The sequence below is a fragment of the Haliotis rubra genome, unplaced genomic scaffold, assembly GCF_003918875.1.
Source record: "Haliotis rubra isolate DU_JTF1 unplaced genomic scaffold, ASM391887v1 Scf38, whole genome shotgun sequence".
In the NCBI taxonomy this organism is placed as follows: domain Eukaryota; kingdom Metazoa; phylum Mollusca; class Gastropoda; order Lepetellida; family Haliotidae; genus Haliotis; species Haliotis rubra.
This window is the reverse complement of record NW_025767057.1, coordinates 1,023,973-1,044,669: the sequence shown is the minus strand read 5'-3', so window position 1 is coordinate 1,044,669 and position 20,697 is coordinate 1,023,973. Positions and strand designations below refer to the sequence as shown.

The following is a 20,697-nucleotide window of genomic DNA, read 5'->3' as shown; positions in this document are numbered from 1 at the left end:
CTGAATTATGATATGTCTAAACATGCCCGACACAGCAGCAGCCAATATGCTATGTTAATTATCATGCAACACCTTGTCCCTCCAGTATATCATTTGACCTGTACTTTTGTAACCATTTGCTATTTTCGTGAACATCCGGGTTAGAATTTTTACAGTAACCCATGCTTGTCTTCAGAGGTCAGTAAAGGGATTGGTGGTCAGACCCGCTGACATGCTTGTCGTCAGAGGTCAGTAAAGGGATTGGTGGTCAGACCCGCTGACATGCTTGTCGTCAGAGGTCAGTAAAGGGATTGGTGGTCAGACCCGCTGACATGCTTGTCGTCAGAGGTCAGTAAAGGGATTGGTGGTCAGACTCCCTGACATGGTTGAAGCACTTCATGGTATCCCAAAGACATAGATCGATGATCTTGACGTCAATCACTTGATTGCCTGGTCCAAACTATTTACAGATCACTGTCATTTAGCTCGATAAGTGCTGAGTGCGGCGTTAAACAACAAACAAATGTTATTTTTCTATAATTCCTACTTCTTTTGTAACGTTTTAGATATATATCCCGTCACGACAACCATGGGTTGCTGAAGACAAATGGTAGCCCGGATCTTCACCGGTAAGAAGCTATATGCGTAGAGTTGTTATAGTTGGTCAAACGTGTTTAAAAACATCAATCTAGGTAAAAGAAATAAGCGCCAGTGGTGGATAAATGTATTGATTATATTAGGATACTCTATTTGATCATTCCATATTTAAGTTTTTTGGAGAAAGTCTTCGAAAATATTCGGTGTAATTTCACCGTGTAACCAAAACACGATCTCTGATCTCAGAGGCATCGATATCAAATTTCTTCCCTTTAAGTTCCTTTGGTAGACAATCATGAGATGGCGAAGTATGTTGCTCAGAATTTCAACCACTGGTTTATCAATTGTGATGGATTCCCTCCGATGAGATATAGACTTACATCTGGCCCTAATAAGTTCAGCTGACACCGAGGAACATGTGTTTAAAGTGATTAATGTCCTAACCTTTATTTGGATTTGGACGTACCGATTGATCTTGTGACACCTGGTGCCCATTGGATAATTGCAATGGCAAATTACAAACCATGCATCCGAATTGAACCAGCTGTATTTACATGTGTAACTTGATGATACCTAACATGCTGTTCCTTTGATGGTTCGCACGTATCTTGATAATGTGAATACAGTGAAACAATGTTAACCGGACTATAAGCCACAAAGGTTGTGTCCAACTGCAGGCAAGAACATGGGGTTCAAATACTATGTTTCGCAAGAGTCATTTCTTGTATCGGACATTTGCCTCATGTACCTAAAATGTCTTTCAATAACATTGTTATCAAGATGTTTTTGTTTGTTGTTTAACGCCGCACTCAGCAGTATTCCAGCTATATGGGGGCGGTCTGTAAATAATCGAGTCTGGACCAGACAATAAAGTGATCAGCATCAGTCTATGCAATTGGGATCCGATGACATGTGTCAACTAAGTCAGCAAGCCTGACCACCCGACTCCACCAGTCGCCTCTTATGACAAGAATGGGTTACTGAACACCAAATAATTAAGAATTAATTCTAAATTCTAACCCTCATCTTCACGGGTCTTATCAAGATGTGTCAACTTCCATGAATTCCCCCCCCCCCCCCGAATATTCCGTGATTACAGTTTCATAAAAAAAATTCACACATTCAACAACAAACCTCTGCTATTTTCACATATCACTGTAGATTGGGTTTGTTGTACGTCCATGCTGGTGGTCTTGAAGTCATGATGGTGCATGATAAAAGCGCTGACACTCCTTTACCGGTCAATGCATCTAAGAATGTGTCTTCTACTGAAACGACTGTGTGTAGCAAGGCAAGGACCCACCCCACAGAAGGGTTGCAGACTTCTTTGGTATTGTGGACAAGGTGTCCGATGTCCGATGATTTGCCTGGATTGAACCCAATCACACACATTCTAAGACCCCATCAGTGAAACAGAAATACAACCAATACTTCACAAGCTATTGTGACACAGTTTTATTCATGAAAAAATCATGATAACAGAATCCAAATAAACATTCTGACAATATTAACAGTAAATTACATTCATGAAATCCTAATCCAGAGTAGACAACCCGATAAATGATTTGGTATTTACACTTGATCATAGCATTATTATTTTCATTATTATTAAATTAGATCATGTTTGAAACCTACTTATATCGTAAACATTAGAACTACTGGCAATCTATCTGCGTAAACCTACCATACATCTTTCTGATTACAACCTACCACCAATCATCAAAATCAAACCCACTGCTAATCTTTATAATTAAACCTACTGCCCAACATTCTGATTATAAAGCCACTGCGTCTTTCTGAATATGGGCAGTGGGGTAGCCTAGTTGTTAAAGCGTTCGCTCGTCACGCCGAAAACCCGGGTTCCAGTTCCCACATGGGTACAGTCCATGTGTGAAGCCCATGTCTGGTGTTCCCTGCCGTGATATTGCTGCAATATGGCGTAAAACTAAAACTCACTCATTATCTGAATATAACCAGCCAATCATTAAAATTAAACCTACCCATAATACTTCAGATTATCTTTGTTCACTCCAACTGAGATATGTCCAGATATGGAGCTGCGAGGCTCATTTGCTTAGGTGTAAATGTTGTCATCATGTAACAGCAATATTCCTCATATGTTCAATAACGCAGTGAATGACCTATTTTCTGCGTCTGGGGATATTACTCTCTTAAATGAAATGTAGCACGTGAACATAAATTATGAAATAAGATAAAGATGATAACATTATTTCAACATGTTCGGTTGAAAATACGTTTGACCATTTTCTAATGGAACACTGCTTTTCTGAAAATCAGGTGCAACCATGTACGTATTACATAAAGAAACAGCATATCTTTGTCAAGGCCAGTGACTTAACGCGGACCCTTTGACCCTTATAATTCTTGTCTTAAGAACAGTTTTTACCATGTACTTGCAACAGCCAACATTTTAGGGTACCTCGGTAATCGTACCACCAATGTGGTGTCAGTAGCTGTAGTTTGTAACTTACATTCCTTGAGCCTCACATCATCACATCAGTTAATACATGGCCAGGAACTGAAATACTTTTCTAATGACCTCACTTTCAATATGATGACTTCTCTTCTTGGGAAGCACTTGCCCTATACAGAAAGTCGAACAAAAGAAGCCTGTACTGTTGGCTACCATAATGAGAAAGTTATGGAAACTTCTGTTCCAGGAGAAACACAAAAAGACACCTCTTACAGAGAAAGTGCTGCACCTCAAACTTGGGCCATATGAGAGTTATAAGCATCTGTTTATCTGTAACTTAACTTCAAGATTGGGAAAAATTAACCAGTGCATCTTTTCAACAGTTACATGACTCTTTCTATCTGAATAAGTCTACATACTACATTCTAATGAAATGACCATGGCCAAATATTAGACACATTTTTTATTATTTCTGGCTGGAAAAAGTGCTACCTCATACTAACACACCTTACTATCAACTGTCACTTCAGCAGTAATTGAACTGCCTTATGAAACATCTTTCACACGACCTTGACCTTTAATGAAGGTTACTCAATATCTTAAATTGCATCCCTCAAAAATTACATCTGCATCTTATGGGAATAAACTGTTCTGATCAGTCATAAACATAATATAATATGGAGTTACTTTGAAAAGGAATTTGAACTTCACTACCATTTGCAAATATTTATGACATACAAGCAAAGTGCCATGTCCCTTGGTTGAAATCGGTATATTCATTATAATAAACACATAACCAATACCGATACAGGCATTTCACTGAAAAGATATCCAAGTATTGTAGTGAAACATGACAATAACAAGTGTTTGCCACTAATATGGCAATGTCCCCCGCCACTAAAGAATGAAATATTTATAACATATTTACTACTTTTTATATTTTGGTTACATACAAGATGCCTGAAATGCCTGGTGTCTGCATAATCACCCAATGTAGGTTGTCGACATAACTGAAGACATTGGGTGCAATGTTTTATGAGATATCGCGTTTAAATTAGTTTGAAAAGTGGTTCAAGTGTTGCGGTGACCTTGAAGATAAGGTCAAGGTCACCCAAATCAACTGGTGTCTGCGTTATCCCCAATGTAGGCTGGTATCCAAGCCCCCGGTTGTTTCAAAACCAAATAGTGATTCTGGCAAGGTTGGTGAAGTACTAACATTTACATTTCAGTTTGAATAGAATTGACATTATGGGGGTCAGAACTACAGGGTGTTTGCCGTCATATTGGCCGGAGTAAAGCTGAGCAGCATTGGGGAACAAACACCTTTTTTATGCAAATACTGTTTGTGTCAAAACTCAGTTTAATCAGCTTTAAAATATATTATGTGCTCCATGGTGATAATTGCTAATGCTACGGGTATATGGGAGATGTCAAGTCTGTTTTCAATACAATTTGACTGTCTGGTCATTACATGTTTGATATCATAATACTTTAAGAAGTAGTTTGGTTACAAAAATGTCACATCAGCTTAATTTGGAAGAAATACAAAGCGACACTGTATGTATACATATTTATCATCATCTTCAAATTCTTAGATATGCATATGGTACTGTCAACCACAGCTTTGAACAAAGATACAGAGAAATCTTGCATGACATAGTAGAGAACCCTTGCAGCCTATTCTAGAGAACCCACACGGTCCATTCTAGAGAACCCATGCAGCCCATTCTAGAGAACCCACAAGGTCCATTCTAGAGGACCGACACGGTCCATTCTAGAGAACCCATGCAGACAGTTTTAGAGAACCCTTGCAGCCCATTCTAGAGAACCCTGTCAGTCCATTCTAGAGAACCACACGGTCAACTCTAGAGAACGCATGCAGTCAGTTCTAGAGAACCCTTGCAGTCCAGTCCTGAGAACCATTGACTTCCACAAGACAGAATCCTTGAACCACTGGTCAAAGAACCTATGCACCCCAGACCAGACAACCCTTGCCCGAAGGTCAGATAAACCAAGCACTAAGTCCAGAGAACCTGTGCACCCAGCCAGACAACCACTGCACCTAAAGCCAGATAACCAGCCTTCTGAACAGCAAGAGTCTGTGACATACTCACCTGTGCCTACTAAAATGCATGAATAATATGTGATCCTAAAACCATATGAAAAATACAACCTCTCTTTCATAAATGAAAATAATTGTGTGTACCATGCATATTTTCTTTTGTTATACATGTATATATGTAAAATGCAAGCAGGAATAGATTTCACCGACATACAAAGTTGTATGACACACATGGTTCAGATGCTGATGGCTACTATTCTCACCACTGAGAACGATATATTTATGTGGATTCAATACTTAACAGTCAGATTGAAATATCATAACATCCAACACATAGCAAAGAAAAAATAATAAAATTGCATCATCTTTTTAAACAAAATATTTAGTAAAGGTTCACTACAGCTACACATGTAAAACATACTTCATTGAAGAAAACTAACAGTCAAAAATCTGCTTGAAGGGTCAGCATTTGCTCATCACGCCAAAGGTCCAGGTTCGATTCCCCACATGGATAAATTTCTGAAGATTGCTTCTGGTGTCCCTTGCCATGGTACTGCGTCACTATTGCTAAAAGTGACGTAAAACCAATCTCACTCACCAAATCATTGCTGACAAATTAACTTTTCAAAAAAACAATTATGTAAATCTCTACCTCTACACATCTACACCAATCTAACACTGTAGTCAAAATATAAGTCACTTAGAATAAAAATACTTGTTGAAAAGTTCTGTGCGTTTGGTAACTGTTATGAACATTATGCCTCTTCCAAGGCTATTCTACTACGTACTGAAAGGTTCAGAAAAGAAAATGCTTGTGAAAACACATCCTGTGTGAAGGAACCTGCTATGAAACTCAGGTAGGTTATGTATGAATTCCTTTGAAGCAAAGATTCACCATGAAAACAACCACTCGTTCACATAACACATAAAATGTTGTTTATGCTGATGGTCATTATGCACTTTACATAAACAAACAAGCAACCGGAGTTTGAATTAGGACTTTGAAAACACAGAGCAGGTAGAAGCCTGTATGTTGTTACCTGTAAGACATAAACAATATTGGATTCTTCATGGTTGGTTGAAGATAGCCACAAGAAACATGAGTCTCTCGTGTCAAATAATTCTCTTGATATTTGTAAGTACGCTAACTCACAATTTAGTCCTTACTACTCTTTAATCATATATGATGTTGTGTGAGCCTCTTCAGTAATGAAAGACTTGCTGTCGTTGTTTTCTTGTGCCCCTTTCTAGTATAGTAGTGGAAGAGGTCATCTCTCATATGGACACTGATGCTAAACCCATATATGATATGATCATGGAAATTAATGTTATACAAAATTCTCATTTAACTAAATTCATAATTTAAGTCTATGATGGTTTTATAGGGACAAGCTCAAAAGTTTGATGTCGGATACTGGACGTCATTCATTATATTCTTTAGTACCCCTCCATCCCACAAAAACCTAATTCTCAAACTTTCGAACTCCAGTTTAGTGGCCTCTTGTCACACATCCTTTAGCATTATCTCTTACATTTTAGAATATTTATTGACAAAAGTATTTTTATTGAGTTTGAAAATTATGGAAGAAATACAAAGCGACACTGTATGTATACATATTTATCATCATCTTCAAATTCTTAGATATGCATATGGTACTGTCAACCACAGCTTTGAACAAAGATACAGAGAAATCTTGCATGACATAGTAGAGAACCCTTGCAGCCTATTCTAGAGAACCCACACGGTCCATTCTAGAGAACCCATGCAGCCCATTCTAGAGAACCCACAAGGTCCATTCTAGAGGACCGACACGGTCCATTCTAGAGAACCCATGCAGACAGTTTTAGAGAACCCTTGCAGCCCATTCTAGAGAACCCTGTCAGTCCATTCTAGAGAACCACACGGTCAACTCTAGAGAACGCATGCAGTCAGTTCTAGAGAACCCTTGCAGTCCAGTCCTGAGAGAGCCATTGACTTCCACAAGACAGAATCCTTGAACCACTGGTCAAAGAACCTATGCACCCCAGACCAGACAACCCTTGCCCGAAGGTCAGATAAACCAAGCACTAAGTCCAGAGAACCTGTGCACCCAGCCAGACAACCACTGCACCTAAAGCCAGATAACCAGCCTTCTGAACAGCAAGAGTCTGTGACATACTCACCTGTGCCTACTAAAATGCATGAATAATATGTGATCCTAAAACCATATGAAAAATACAACCTCTCTTTCATAAATGAAAATAATTGTGTGTACCATGCATATTTTCTTTTGTTATACATGTATATATGTAAAATGCAAGCAGGAATAGATTTCACCGACATACAAAGTTGTATGACACACATGGTTCAGATGCTGATGGCTACTATTCTCACCACTGAGAACGATATATTTATGTGGATTCAATACTTAACAGTCAGATTGAAATATCATAACATCCAACACATAGCAAAGAAAAATAATAAAATTGCATCATCTTTTTAAACAAAATATTTAGTAAAGGTTCACTACAGCTACACATGTAAAAACATACTTCATTGAAGAAAACTAACAGTCAAAAATCTGCGAAGGGTCAGCATTTGCTCATCACGCCAAAGGTCCAGGTTCGATTCCCCACATGGATAAATTTCTGAAGATTGCTTCTGGTGTCCCTTGCCATGGTACTGCGTCACTATTGCTAAAAGTGACGTAAAACCAATCTCACTCACCAAATCATTGCTGACAAATTAACTTTTCAAAAAAACAATTATGTAAATCTCTACCTCTACACATCTACACCAATCTAACACTGTAGTCAAAATATAAGTCACTTAGAATAAAAATACTTGTTGAAAAGTTCTGTGCGTTTGGTAACTGTTATGAACATTATGCCTCTTCCAAGGCTATTCTACTACGTACTGAAAGGTTCAGAAAAGAAAATGCTTGTGAAAACACATCCTGTGTGAAGGAACCTGCTATGAAACTCAGGTAGGTTATGTATGAATTCCTTTGAAGCAAAGATTCACCATGAAAACAACCACTCGTTCACATAACACATAAAATGTTGTTTATGCTGATGGTCATTATGCACTTTACATAAACAAACAAGCAACCGGAGTTTGAATTAGGACTTTGAAAACACAGAGCAGGTAGAAGCCTGTATGTTGTTACCTGTAAGACATAAACAATATTGGATTCTTCATGGTTGGTTGAAGATAGCCACAAGAAACATGAGTCTCTCGTGTCAAATAATTCTCTTGATATTTGTAAGTACGCTAACTCACAATTTAGTCCTTACTACTCTTTAATCATATATGATGTTGTGTGAGCCTCTTCAGTAATGAAAGACTTGCTGTCGTTGTTTTCTTGTGCCCCTTTCTAGTATAGTAGTGGAAGAGGTCATCTCTCATATGGACACTGATGCTAAACCCATATATGATATGATCATGGAAATTAATGTTATACAAAATTCTCATTTAACTAAATTCATAATTTAAGTCTATGATGGTTTTATAGGGACAAGCTCAAAAGTTTGATGTCGGATACTGGACGTCATTCATTATATTCTTTAGTACCCCTCCATCCCACAAAAACCTAATTCTCAAACTTTCGAACTCCAGTTTAGTGGCCTCTTGTCACACATCCTTTAGCATTATCTCTTACATTTTAGAATATTTATTGACAAAAGTATTTTTATTGAGTTTGAAAATTATTTATTGCTTGTTAATTTATCAAAGCTGCCATTTTTTATTATATACAGCACCAGATGGACTTACCACTATAACTGGCAATGTTACCTGCCTTGTATAACAACTGGATGTATTTAATGATAACTGCACATGCAGGAAAATATTATCTGTTTAGTTCAGTTACTACATAACAGAAATTGGAGTCGATTTTGTCAAACAGAAAAAGTTGTAGGGCTATCTCCTTATCTCAAAACTAAGGAATTGAGCTGTTTATCTGACATAAAACTTCTGAACTGGTCCCTCAATGAGCTTCATTGCTGATAGTGTCAACTAATCTGTTAACATTACAAAATGTGACCAGAAATTTCAAGATCTTGGAAAAATGCCATCATGAACTCTTTTCTAGCCAATGTTTTTGAATTCTACAAGAGGCCAACACCAGCATATTATACCTATCATCACATAATCTTTCTACAACTATGTCAAAGAGGAAAATGTTTATAAACAGACATTGAGGAGGTTCCAGGGAAGGAGATTTCATTGATATGTGAGTATAAAACAAATTTTAAACTGTGAGCAGCAAACTATACCTGCAAGACAGAAATATCAAGTGTCTTTGATACACAGAGTCTGGGTATATAAATCTGAAGCAGTGACAGATAGACTGTTTGTATACAAGTAATTACCATAATGAAAGCATATATATCTAGTTTGCTCCATGCTGAAATTCTGTGCAGACTGGGAGTTCCATCATATACTTGATACTTATGTTCTACAGCTGGCCGTTCCACAAAGTAATCTCGATGCTAACATGATTCATATTTACTGTTATTTAACACAGACCTTTGATAACCATACTGCTAAGATCACTCTCTGTGGTGGGAACATGTATCTTAACTGTGGCTTAATGGATATCTTCAGGTTGGTTTGGTTGGTTGGTTTGTTCTTTAACACAGCACTCAGCAATATTCCAGCTATATGGCAGCGATTTTTTAAATAATCAAATCTGGACCAGGCAATCCAGTGATCAACATCATGAGCATCAATCTACTCAATTGGGATACGATAACATGTGTCAGCATGCCTGACCACCCGATCCCATTAGTCAGCTATATGACAAACATGGGTTACTTAAGATCAATTCTAACCCGGATCATCATGGGTCATCTTTAGGCATTGATTCATCAATCCATATCTACACAGAATCAACTCCTACTACACTCTCCTACCCAGAGTTCCATGCGGCAAGCCAGCATAGTACCTCTGCCACAGGCCAGAAAAATGTGACGATTCGTCACATCTTGCAATGTCCATTCAATATAATGTACAGATTTCTTTTACTCTTTTATTTTTGACGAGTCTACACATCTAACTAAACATCTTTAATAGAATGGTTTAGTTTCACTGAGAAAATATCCAAAAACATGTAACACTATTTCGATTTGCGTAGCGATTCTTTGTTTACATAGGTTGTATGGCTCCACGTGCTGTCATCGAAGCTGATGGAGAGCAAACGATGCAGCCAGTTTGATATCTAAATATGTACTGTCATAGACCTTATTGTCGCAGTTGTGGAAGAATGTATATGTAACAATGTAAAACAAGATGAAGGAGAGCGCCGAAAAGATTTCGTGAGTCCAGTCTCTTCTTATTATGAATATGCGCGTTTGTTTACAAACAAGAGAAAAGTCGGTCACGTGATATGCTAATTAGCCTGTGGCAGTGATGTTATGTTAGTCATCGCTGTGCCGGAGTGTGCTCCTACTACTCTACATTGGAAACCACCTGACTAAACATGTACAAGGCATTGCTAGACTGTTTTATAACTCAAAATACAATTAATAATTGAGACAACTCACACTTACAAATCCTTGTCTGCGATAAAATAGAGGTAGAATGTATACTTTGTTAAGGTTAAATATACACACATCTCTCTGAAAGGATACAGTATTCATATCAAGTTAATGGTATTAGTGTAGATGTTACAGTGTATAAACAGAAAGTGGAGTTTAATCCATGATGAAAATTGTTGACAATAACAATATCTCCACAGACACTGCCTCTAATTAATAATAAAATTATCCATAGAAGGGATGATTAGAAGATCAAAATAATTAACTGGGGGTGAAACGGTATACCGCGGTATTAGTAGAACTGTGGTATTTTGCCCAAAATTCTGTATTTTCGGTTTTCGTAGCGTCATTTTATTAACAGTTTTAAACCTTTTCCAAAATGTCCAGAAATGGAATCATTTTGTCAAAATCTATGTATTTCTTTGCTAGACAGCCACTATTTTCCCTGAAGTAAGTTTTCACATACTGAAATGAAACGGACCGAACCGAAGGCCCTGTACCACAATATGTACCATACTGTGGTAAGTTCCAAACAAAGTAAGTTCCAAACAAATCTGTATTTAATGCATTGAAGAATCAATCCTGGCTGACTTGATCTATCATATAGGATATTTCTCAAAATGAACCAGCTTCTGTGATACAATTCAAGATTTGACTATATCTTTGATTTTGTATATGACATGTAATTGTATATTGGCATGGCGCTTTTCCATGCTAGATATTATCATGCACAGTGCACAGAGAATACAAACCGTTGTCATCGGATAAGAATACACTTCATTTCCATTCTTAACTCACAAGAAGAAAATCCCCTGTCCAAGGAGAAACCACATGTGGTATATGTGCTTGAATGTAGAGGATTGGACCAAAGCCTTGGAACTGACACTGAGGTCAAGCTGCTGAACACGTACATCATACAAGACTCTCTGAGACCAATGCTGCTTAATCAAAATGGGTATCTGATGGCAGAACAGGTTAATCTGCTCTGAACCTATACAACAATCAGGAGATATAAACATGTACAATGTATATACACAATGTAATTATCAAGGAGACAGGAAGAAAAAGGAACATATAACATCTAAGGATAATATCACTACTGAATCAAAGACTATCATATCAACATATCTACATTATGGGGACCAGCCCTATTGAAACATTCCACCTTTAGATGATGAAATCATTGTGTGTGTAAATGGGTGAGATCAATGTGATCCAGAGTTAATGGTGTAATATGTGAGCATGAGAGGAGTGTTGGGCTGAAAGAGTTGACCAAAGTCAATGCCTACATGATGCCATCAATGCAGCTTACACATTATTATTATCATTATTATAGGATATTTATATAGCGCACATATCCATGCACTAGTGCACGCTCAAGGCGCTGGTATTTTTTCCCCGATCATTGGATGTCAATATCAACTGCACATCGTATTAGCAATCTCAACTCCCTGGGGAGTATACAACTTATTGTTATACAAGTTATTGTGTACATTACCTTACATTTGTCATGCCTGTCATTTCCAGCTAGATTTATATCCATTGTATATGAAGCATTAGCATGAATTTATAAGAGCATTACTTTATTCAAATCCAGTAGAAACCTATCCACAGAGCGTTCGTAGCGCTACGACAATCGTAAACCTATGACAAACTATAGAGTTCCGACAAGTCATAACGTCATGAACGCTTTGTAGACTGGGACTCAGAAGGTGGCATTCCCTGCTGACCATCACTATCAGGAATAACAGTGTCCAAGATAACAGTGTCATCACTAACTGCCTAACAGTGTTAGCACTAACAGGTCCTGGCTAGACTAGGAAGGTCTCACTGGACTACACAAACCTCTTTTACTGTCAATTTCTCATGACTAGCATACTAAAAATAGGACACATCATAAAAGAAATATCGTTAGTTGTAAACAAAGTACAATTCTGAGAATGAAAATGAATGTTTTAATATGGTTGCCATGGTAACCATTTAAGATTTTCAAAATAGAGCTCCTTTTGGTTTGTTGATCATGTAAGTCAATATTTTCTGACAAATGTCTTAAACCCATGAAGAAGGAACCACTCACAATTATAGTCACACGACACAACGACAAATGGAAAGTGAAAGTTACTAAATTTGGTTGGTAACTTAGGTTTAAATCCATTCTGTGACTTTATTTGATAAGTTTGGTAACAACTGATGAGTGTTTTATTCTTAAAACCAGATTAAAGGTGACGCAACATGTCATGAATAAAACAATGTCCATTTTCTGCTTAGAATTACTTCAACTGAAAGTTTTGCAAAAAGATGCATGGGTCATATAATGTTTTACATATTACTTCCTTCAAATAGACAGTCCCTTGAGGAACTTTATTTCCATTCTTGGTCATCCCCATTTTCACATTATCTGTTGCGAAGTGTACGACAACAGCTAGTTGAGGTACACTGTTTATATAGACGAAGCTCCATGAAAATGCTGAATTAGCAAACAGTGGCTGCATCCACAAGGCATATATGATGGCGAAATATCTTGATATCCTGTGAACATATCCTGTACAGAGAATCACAGTGACATATCCTCAGCAATGGTTGTATTTGGATGGGGACGTTTCACACTGTATATGAAAGTCCAGGGTGTTCTCATTAATTTCGGTGCTAACATATCCTTCATTCACAGAAGACCTTCCATCAAAGTTTCGTGACATGTTGTCATCGTCTGGTGAGGAAAACACAGCATCAATGTCTGAACTGAATGTGGAATTAGAACCAGACTTTAATCCTAGAGGTTCTGACAGGTTGGTCATGGGAATTGTCTCCGACACATTATCCTTTAAATCCCCACTTTCACCAAGTAAAGGATCTGTTTCCAAGGGAGTTGTGTCCTCTTTCCCATTGGGACTATCCTCTTTTTCAAAGAATTCCTCTTCCTGTTCATCAGAATCATCTTCATCATCACCATAGTTATCTCCCTTTGTACAAGAGTTATCTCCCTTACAGTCGATCACCAAGCCACTCTGTGCAGGTGGAGTTTGACTGGGCATCACGTTTTCTGATGCTGCAAATGGTGTCATGACATTTTTGGTGCAATTTTTTAATCTCGGAGGGGGGTCATTTAAAGACAGACAACGATACGTGACACGTTTCTTTATTCTTTGGCTTAAATCTGAAAGATTCCGCTGCATAGGTTTCACAGGATTATGACTGAGACTTGTAGGCGTGGCAGGTTCACTCGTGAATTGTTTCTCCACCAATATGGGTCTAGGCTTAGTTTGATTGGCAGGTGTTGGCTGTGTCTGATTGGACATCTGTGTTTGTAAATACTGCAAAAGAATTCGGCGATCCTCTTTGTACATGTCCACAAGAAGGTCCAGTTTGGCTTCTATATCCTCAGTCTGGAAAGTAAAACTAACAGTTAAAGAAAGCTACATATGCTTCACTGCATTCCAGGCTTTAAAGTGATAGCTTCTAGTCTTGAAGGTTTGTGAAAAGTTACATGACGGTCAAGGTATTCATTCAGCTGAATGAGCTAGAGAATTTTCTCAGGTTCTTGATGCAGACTTCTGTGACCAATATTCCACTACAGAACCATATCCACAATAAAACAAAAACAAACCCCAAGTGCAGTACTCCTAACCTTCAGCAAGCTCTTTATACACACTCTCTGGTGTGTGTGCCTGTGTGTGCATGATGACACTGGTGTTTTCTAACTTCTCAGAGATGGGTGTGCCAGTGTGTGCATGATGAGACTGATGTTTTCTAACACGTCAGAGGTGGGTGTGCCTGTGTGTGCATGATGAGACTGGTGTTTTCTAACACCTCAGAGATGGGTGTGCATGAGTGTGCTTGATGACACTGGTGTTTTCTAACACCTCAGAGATGAGTGTGCTTGATGACACTGGTGTTTTCTAACACCTCAGAGATGGGTGTGCTTGATGACACTGGTGTTTTCTAACACCTCAGAGATGGGTGTGATTGATGACACTGGTGTTTTCTAACACCTCAGAGATGGGTGTGCTTGATGACACTGGTGTTTTCTAACACCTCAGAGATGGGTGTGCCTGTGTGTACATGATGAGACTGATGTTTTCTAACACCTCAGAGATGGGTGTGCATGATGACACTGGTGTTTTCTGAAACCTCAGAGATGAGTGTGCATGAGTGTGCATGATGAGACTGATGTTTTCTAACACCTCAGAGATGAGTGTGCATGAGTGTGCATGATGACACTGGTGTTTTCTAACACCTCTGAGATGAGTGTGCATGAGTGTGCTTGATGACACTGGTGTTTTCTAACACCTCAGAGATGAGTGTGCATGAGTGTGCTTGATGACACTGGTGTTTTCTAACATCTCAGAGGTGAGTGTGCATGTGTGCTCTTGATGACACTGGTGTTTTCTAACATCTCAGAGGTGGGTGTGCCTGTGTGTGCATGCACATGTATGATCATATCTCAGCGAATCTGAGTGCACCTCTTACCTATATCAATAACTACCGCTGATATCATTGCAAAACACATCTTTTCCAACCAAACCAGGCATTGTGACTGGTTTTACGTGTCCTTAAAACTACTTACTGATCTTTCAACTTTCACCACTCGAGAAGCAAGGCTCTGCTTGGATTCATACACATCCTTGTTTTTACTGCCTGCTTTGCCAAGGATCTGGTCAAGTCTGAAAACACAGGTCAAGTCATAACTACTTGGTGACAGTGGAGGCTGAAATATAGATCAAGCCTCTAGATGTCTCCATTCAAGCACAACATTTAGTAGGATTTTATATAATTCATCACAAACAATTATAAATATCCCTATCTGAGAATATTCAATTATCTTTAAGAAATACATATAGCATTGAGTCAAAATAGTGATGAAAATTATATGAAGTATCAATCCAACAAAAAAACATATCATTCTTGTATCAAAGTTTTGTCTTCTCTTTAAATTCTATCTGATATAAAATATCCCTGTCTGAGAATAATCACTTGTTCATGTGCTTCCTGTTCCCACTCACCTTGCTTGCAGGTTTTTTATTCTACCCAGCATATCGATGTGCCCAGCAGAGTACTGTTCAATGACATCCTTCACATCATACGGTCTCAAAGCCTCTCGGAATTTCCTGCGAGCAACATAATATTTCATCTTGCGTATGGACCGTATGGCTCTCTTGTGTACATCTGTCAGCTGCTGGACACGTGGGGACAGATCTTGTTCTTCTGAAGTATGTGATAGAAACACAAGTATAATCACATCATGTTCTCAACACATTAACGAACAAAACACATACCAAAAATATATGTTCGTGCACTTCTTTCAGTTCAGAGTAATATCACATGACGATTTGTGAAAATGTCTCATGCATCCATACACTTACCTGTCTACCCATTTAAGCCATCTATACACTCATATCTACCCATCCATTCACCTACTAAGAGATCATCCACCATCTACTCATCATACAACCACCATCTACTCATCATCCATCTGCATCTACTCATCATCCATCCACCATCTACTCATCATCCATCCACATCATCTCATCATACAACCACCATCTACTCATCATACAACCACCATCTACTCATCATACAACCACCATCTACTCATCATACAACCACCATCTACTCATCATACAACCACCATCTACTCATCATACAACCACCATCTACTCATCATACAACCACCATCTACTCATCATACAACCACCATCTACTCATCATACAACCACCTATCTACTAATCAACCTCTCATCCACATCTACTCATCATCCACCACCTTCTACTCATCATCCACCACCTTCTACTCATCATACAACCACCATCTACTCATCATACAACCACCATCTACTCATCATACAACCACCGTCTACTCATCATCCATCCACCATCTACTCATCATACAACCACCTATCTACTAATCAACCTCTCATCCACATCTACTCATCATCCACCACCTTCTACTCATCATCCATCCACCTTTCTACTCATCATCATACAACCACCGTCTACTCATCATACAACCACCCATCTACTAATCAACCTCTCATCCACATCTACTCATCATCCACCACCTTCTACTCATCATCCACCACCATCTACTCATCATCCATCCATCATCTACTCATCATACAACCACCCATCTACTAATCAACCTCTCATCCACCATCTACTCATCAACCTCCCATCCACATCTACTCATCATCCACCACCCCCTTATCATACAACCACCCATCTACTAATCAACCTCTCATCCACATCTACTCATCATCCACTACCTTCTACTCATCATCCACCACCTTCTACTCATCATCCAACCATCTACTCATCATACAACCACCTATCTACTAATCAACCTCTCATCCACATCTACTCATCATCCACCACCTTCTACTCATCATCCACCACCATCTACTCATCATACAACCACCGTCTACTCATCATACAACCACCCATCTACTAATCAACCTCTCATCCACATCTACTCATCATCCACCACCTTCTACTCATCATCCACCACCATCTACTCATCATCCATCCATCATCTACTCATCATACAACCACCCATCTACTAATCAACCTCTCATCCACCATCTACTCATCAACCTCCCATCCACATCTACTCATCATCCACCACCCCCACCCCCTTATCCATACAACCACCCATCTACTAATCAACCTCTCATCCACCATCTACTCATCATCCACCACCCCCTTATCATACAACCACCCATCTACTAATCAACCCTTCATCCACATCTACTCATCATCCACCACCTTCTACTCATCATACAACCACCGTCTACTCATCATACAACCACCCATCTACTAATCAACCTCTCATCCACATCTACTCATCATCCATCCCCATCTTCTACTCATCATCCATCCCACCATCTACTAATCAACCTCTCATCCACATCATCTACTCATCATCCACCACCTTCTACTCATCATCCACCACCATCTACTCATCATCCATCCATCATCTACTCATCATACAACCACCCATCTACTAATCAACCTCTCATCCACATCTACTCATCATCCACCACCTTCTACTCATCATCCACCACCATCTACTCATCATCCATCCATCATCTACTCATCATACAACCACCCATCTACTAATCAACCTCTCATCCACATCTACTCATCATCCACCACCTTCTACTCATCATCCACCACCATCTACTAATCAACCTCTCATCCACATCTACTCATCATCCACCACCTTCTACTCATCATCCACCACCATCTACTCATCATCCATCCATCATCTACTCATCATACAACCACCCATCTACTAATCAACCTCTCATCCACCATCTACTCATCATCCATCCACATCTACTCATCATCCACCACCCCCTTATCATACAACCACCCATCTACTAATCAACCTCTCATCCACATCTACTCATCATCCATCCACATCTACTCATCATCCATCCACTCATCTACCTCCCATCCACCACCTACTCACTATCCAACACCCACCTACTCATCAGTACACTTATCCACTCAGATCTATCCATCCATCCACTGACTATCCATTCATTCATCCATCAACCCACCCACCCACTCACCCTCTGAATCTTTACATATAGATGAGATAGAGTTCTCCTTCTTGACAGGCAGATGATCCAGAGTGCGTTGCTCTGCTATGCCCGTGGCTAAGCTTAGATGACTCCTACAGAGAAGAAGAGTAGAGTCAACATTTGCATCCCACTAATCAACCGAACATGCACTTGGCTATTAATATGAAGGTGCATTAGTATGGCCAGGTGCAACATGTGCATCATCAGGTGCTGTGACTCTGTGACCCATACATTAAAACACATCGATCCACGGAATCTATTACATGTTCATTTCTTAAATCAAATGCCAAAAATGAGATCTGTCTTCTGTCGAAGTAGTGAAAGCTTTCATAAATGTAAAATAGATGTTACAATTATCCACATACCATTTTGCATATATGAAAATATGTCTTAAAGAGTTCAATGTAAAATATTTACAGATTTGATATCATACATTTGAGATTTTTGCCTAACTGTATTCTGATATGAACTGCTCTTTCAGGCCAAGGGTAGTAATTCAATAGGGTTGTGCAGAGTCACAACAGTTCCTGAGTGAAGCTGTGCCTAGCACAACAGACATGAAGCGTAGTGCAGTGTACACATAATGCCTGATCATATGTGTTTTTGGCAAAAGTAAAAAAAAAAAAAAAAAATCCTTAAGGAAACAAATGAAATTCATTGTGTTGTGACATTTTCATTAAATAATAAATTTCAAAACAAAAAAATAATCATTGACAACCCAGTATTAATGAGCTAGTGTTTAGGGAGTATGCTTGTTTGAACTGGCAGTCTTAGCAACAGAAAATACAGTCGAGCTCCGTTGTCTCGATATTCATGGGACCAAGAAAAAATATCGAGTTATCCGAACTTCGAGAGATCCGACTGGGCATATCAACATATGACTATGAAGAAAACAAAACGCTTCTCAAAATGTTTTGATTCGAAACTATAATATGTTATCAGTTGTGTTTAGTTGTAATGGTGAGTACTTCCTAATTAATTCCTTCTTAATTAATCCTAATTAAATAACTAACAAGTGACACCTTCAATTCAATTAGTTTACACTACCTCATCCCTTTGATTCATGCCACACTGTTTTTAAACGTGTGGAAACAGCCTCAGTTTAGACGGATACTTGCCCATGAAAGGTTGGTGAATAGCGAAGTTTCTTTGCAAATATTGAGTTAAAAGGGTAATTTTGCTTGTTGGGACCATGAAATTATATATCCAAAATATTGATACATTCGTATCGAGTTAAAAGAGCTTGAATAATGATAAATTATGAATGAATTTGCCTGGACCGAGATGTTATATCGAGACAACTGAGGTATTGAGTTATCAGAGTTCGACACAACGGTGCTCGACTGTATACATGACATATTTAGACTGGTCACTGGAATCTGATGTACTATGTAAATATAAACCTGTTGTGTTATTACAACATGAGTGGGAGTAGAGTAGTACAAACTAAGTAATGTAATCAGGGCTTACAAACCATAATTTTCAGATTCTGGCACAACCAAGGGAAGCAACTCCTGTGCCACACTGCACTTCCATCAATTTACATACCTATTTGGTAGCAGTCCTTGCAAAAAGTAAATGAATGTGCCAAACATCAATGTTCCAAGGTGAATGCCTCAGAACCAATTTTCAAAATTCCCATTTGGAACACCAGCTATCACAATCAGTTCTACTATCTAATCAAAACAGTTATTGCTTACAAGAAAATCATGAGTAATGTTTTAACAACACTATCATAAACTTCCTTGTCCATCAAAACATGATTCTTGCTTAAGCTGGGTTGTCAAATAACATATTAAAATTTTGTGCTTGTTGTGAGCAGAGCTTATGAAAATATTAAAAGTTTTATTTACTATCATTTTGACAAACATTACAAAATGTTAATTTTGGGTAAAGCAATTTTGTGAGACAACTTTACATAACTGGCTTAAAGCAATGATGTTTATTTAGTGATAGGATTACCATGTTCTCTAAAACTAGATAATATCCCTTTACAAATAGAGACAAAATAATGTTCTTAACACTGAGACACTGCTACAGCTAAATTACTCTATGCTTAAACTATTGTCTATCTGGCTGGCTAAAAGATTCTTTTCTATATGGGAACTGCCTAATAGTATTATACTAAACAACTAAACAAGAAAAGTATCTGTGCAACATGTACAATCCATTTTTGTATTTTGAAAAACATTTGGTTATGATTTTCATATTTTTTCAACCAGGAATAATGCCTCTTGTTATGAATATTTCTTGTTGGTTGTTCACGTCAGCTGTTAGGGTTACCTCCCTTTGACCGTGGACCAAGTTATACCCGGCAAGCATTTGCAAGAGCTTGACTTCGGAGATAGCATGTATTCAGGAAGTAAGTGATACCACCCAGAGAGATTTAAGCTATACAGGTTTAGAAGGGATGTAAGCTTTGAGAAAATCAATCTTGAAGTGAAAGAAAAGTACCTGGTGGTGTATAGAAGACTGTAAGAGAGAGAGAAGAGAGTGCAATGCTGTTATCATTACAAAAGTAC

General features: G+C 38.4%; 1 protein-coding gene across 1 annotated transcript in view; it reads right to left on the bottom strand.

Annotated features, from left to right (window-relative positions):
• Positions 1–12,026: 12,026 nt before the first annotated feature.
• The window catches only part of LOC124286311 (potassium voltage-gated channel subfamily KQT member 1-like), an 81,170-nt gene continuing 72,499 nt past the window's right edge, over positions 12,027–20,697 (bottom strand). Inside the window, exons 9-12 of the mRNA XM_046722670.1 lie at positions 18,164–18,267; positions 15,593–15,794; positions 15,157–15,253; positions 12,027–13,975 (exon numbers count right to left, since the gene is read on the bottom strand). Of these exons, the coding sequence (XP_046578626.1) occupies positions 13,163–13,975; positions 15,157–15,253; positions 15,593–15,794; positions 18,164–18,267 (1,216 nt within the window). The 3' untranslated portion in view covers positions 12,027–13,162. The remainder of the gene's footprint in view (positions 13,976–15,156; positions 15,254–15,592; positions 15,795–18,163; positions 18,268–20,697) is intronic.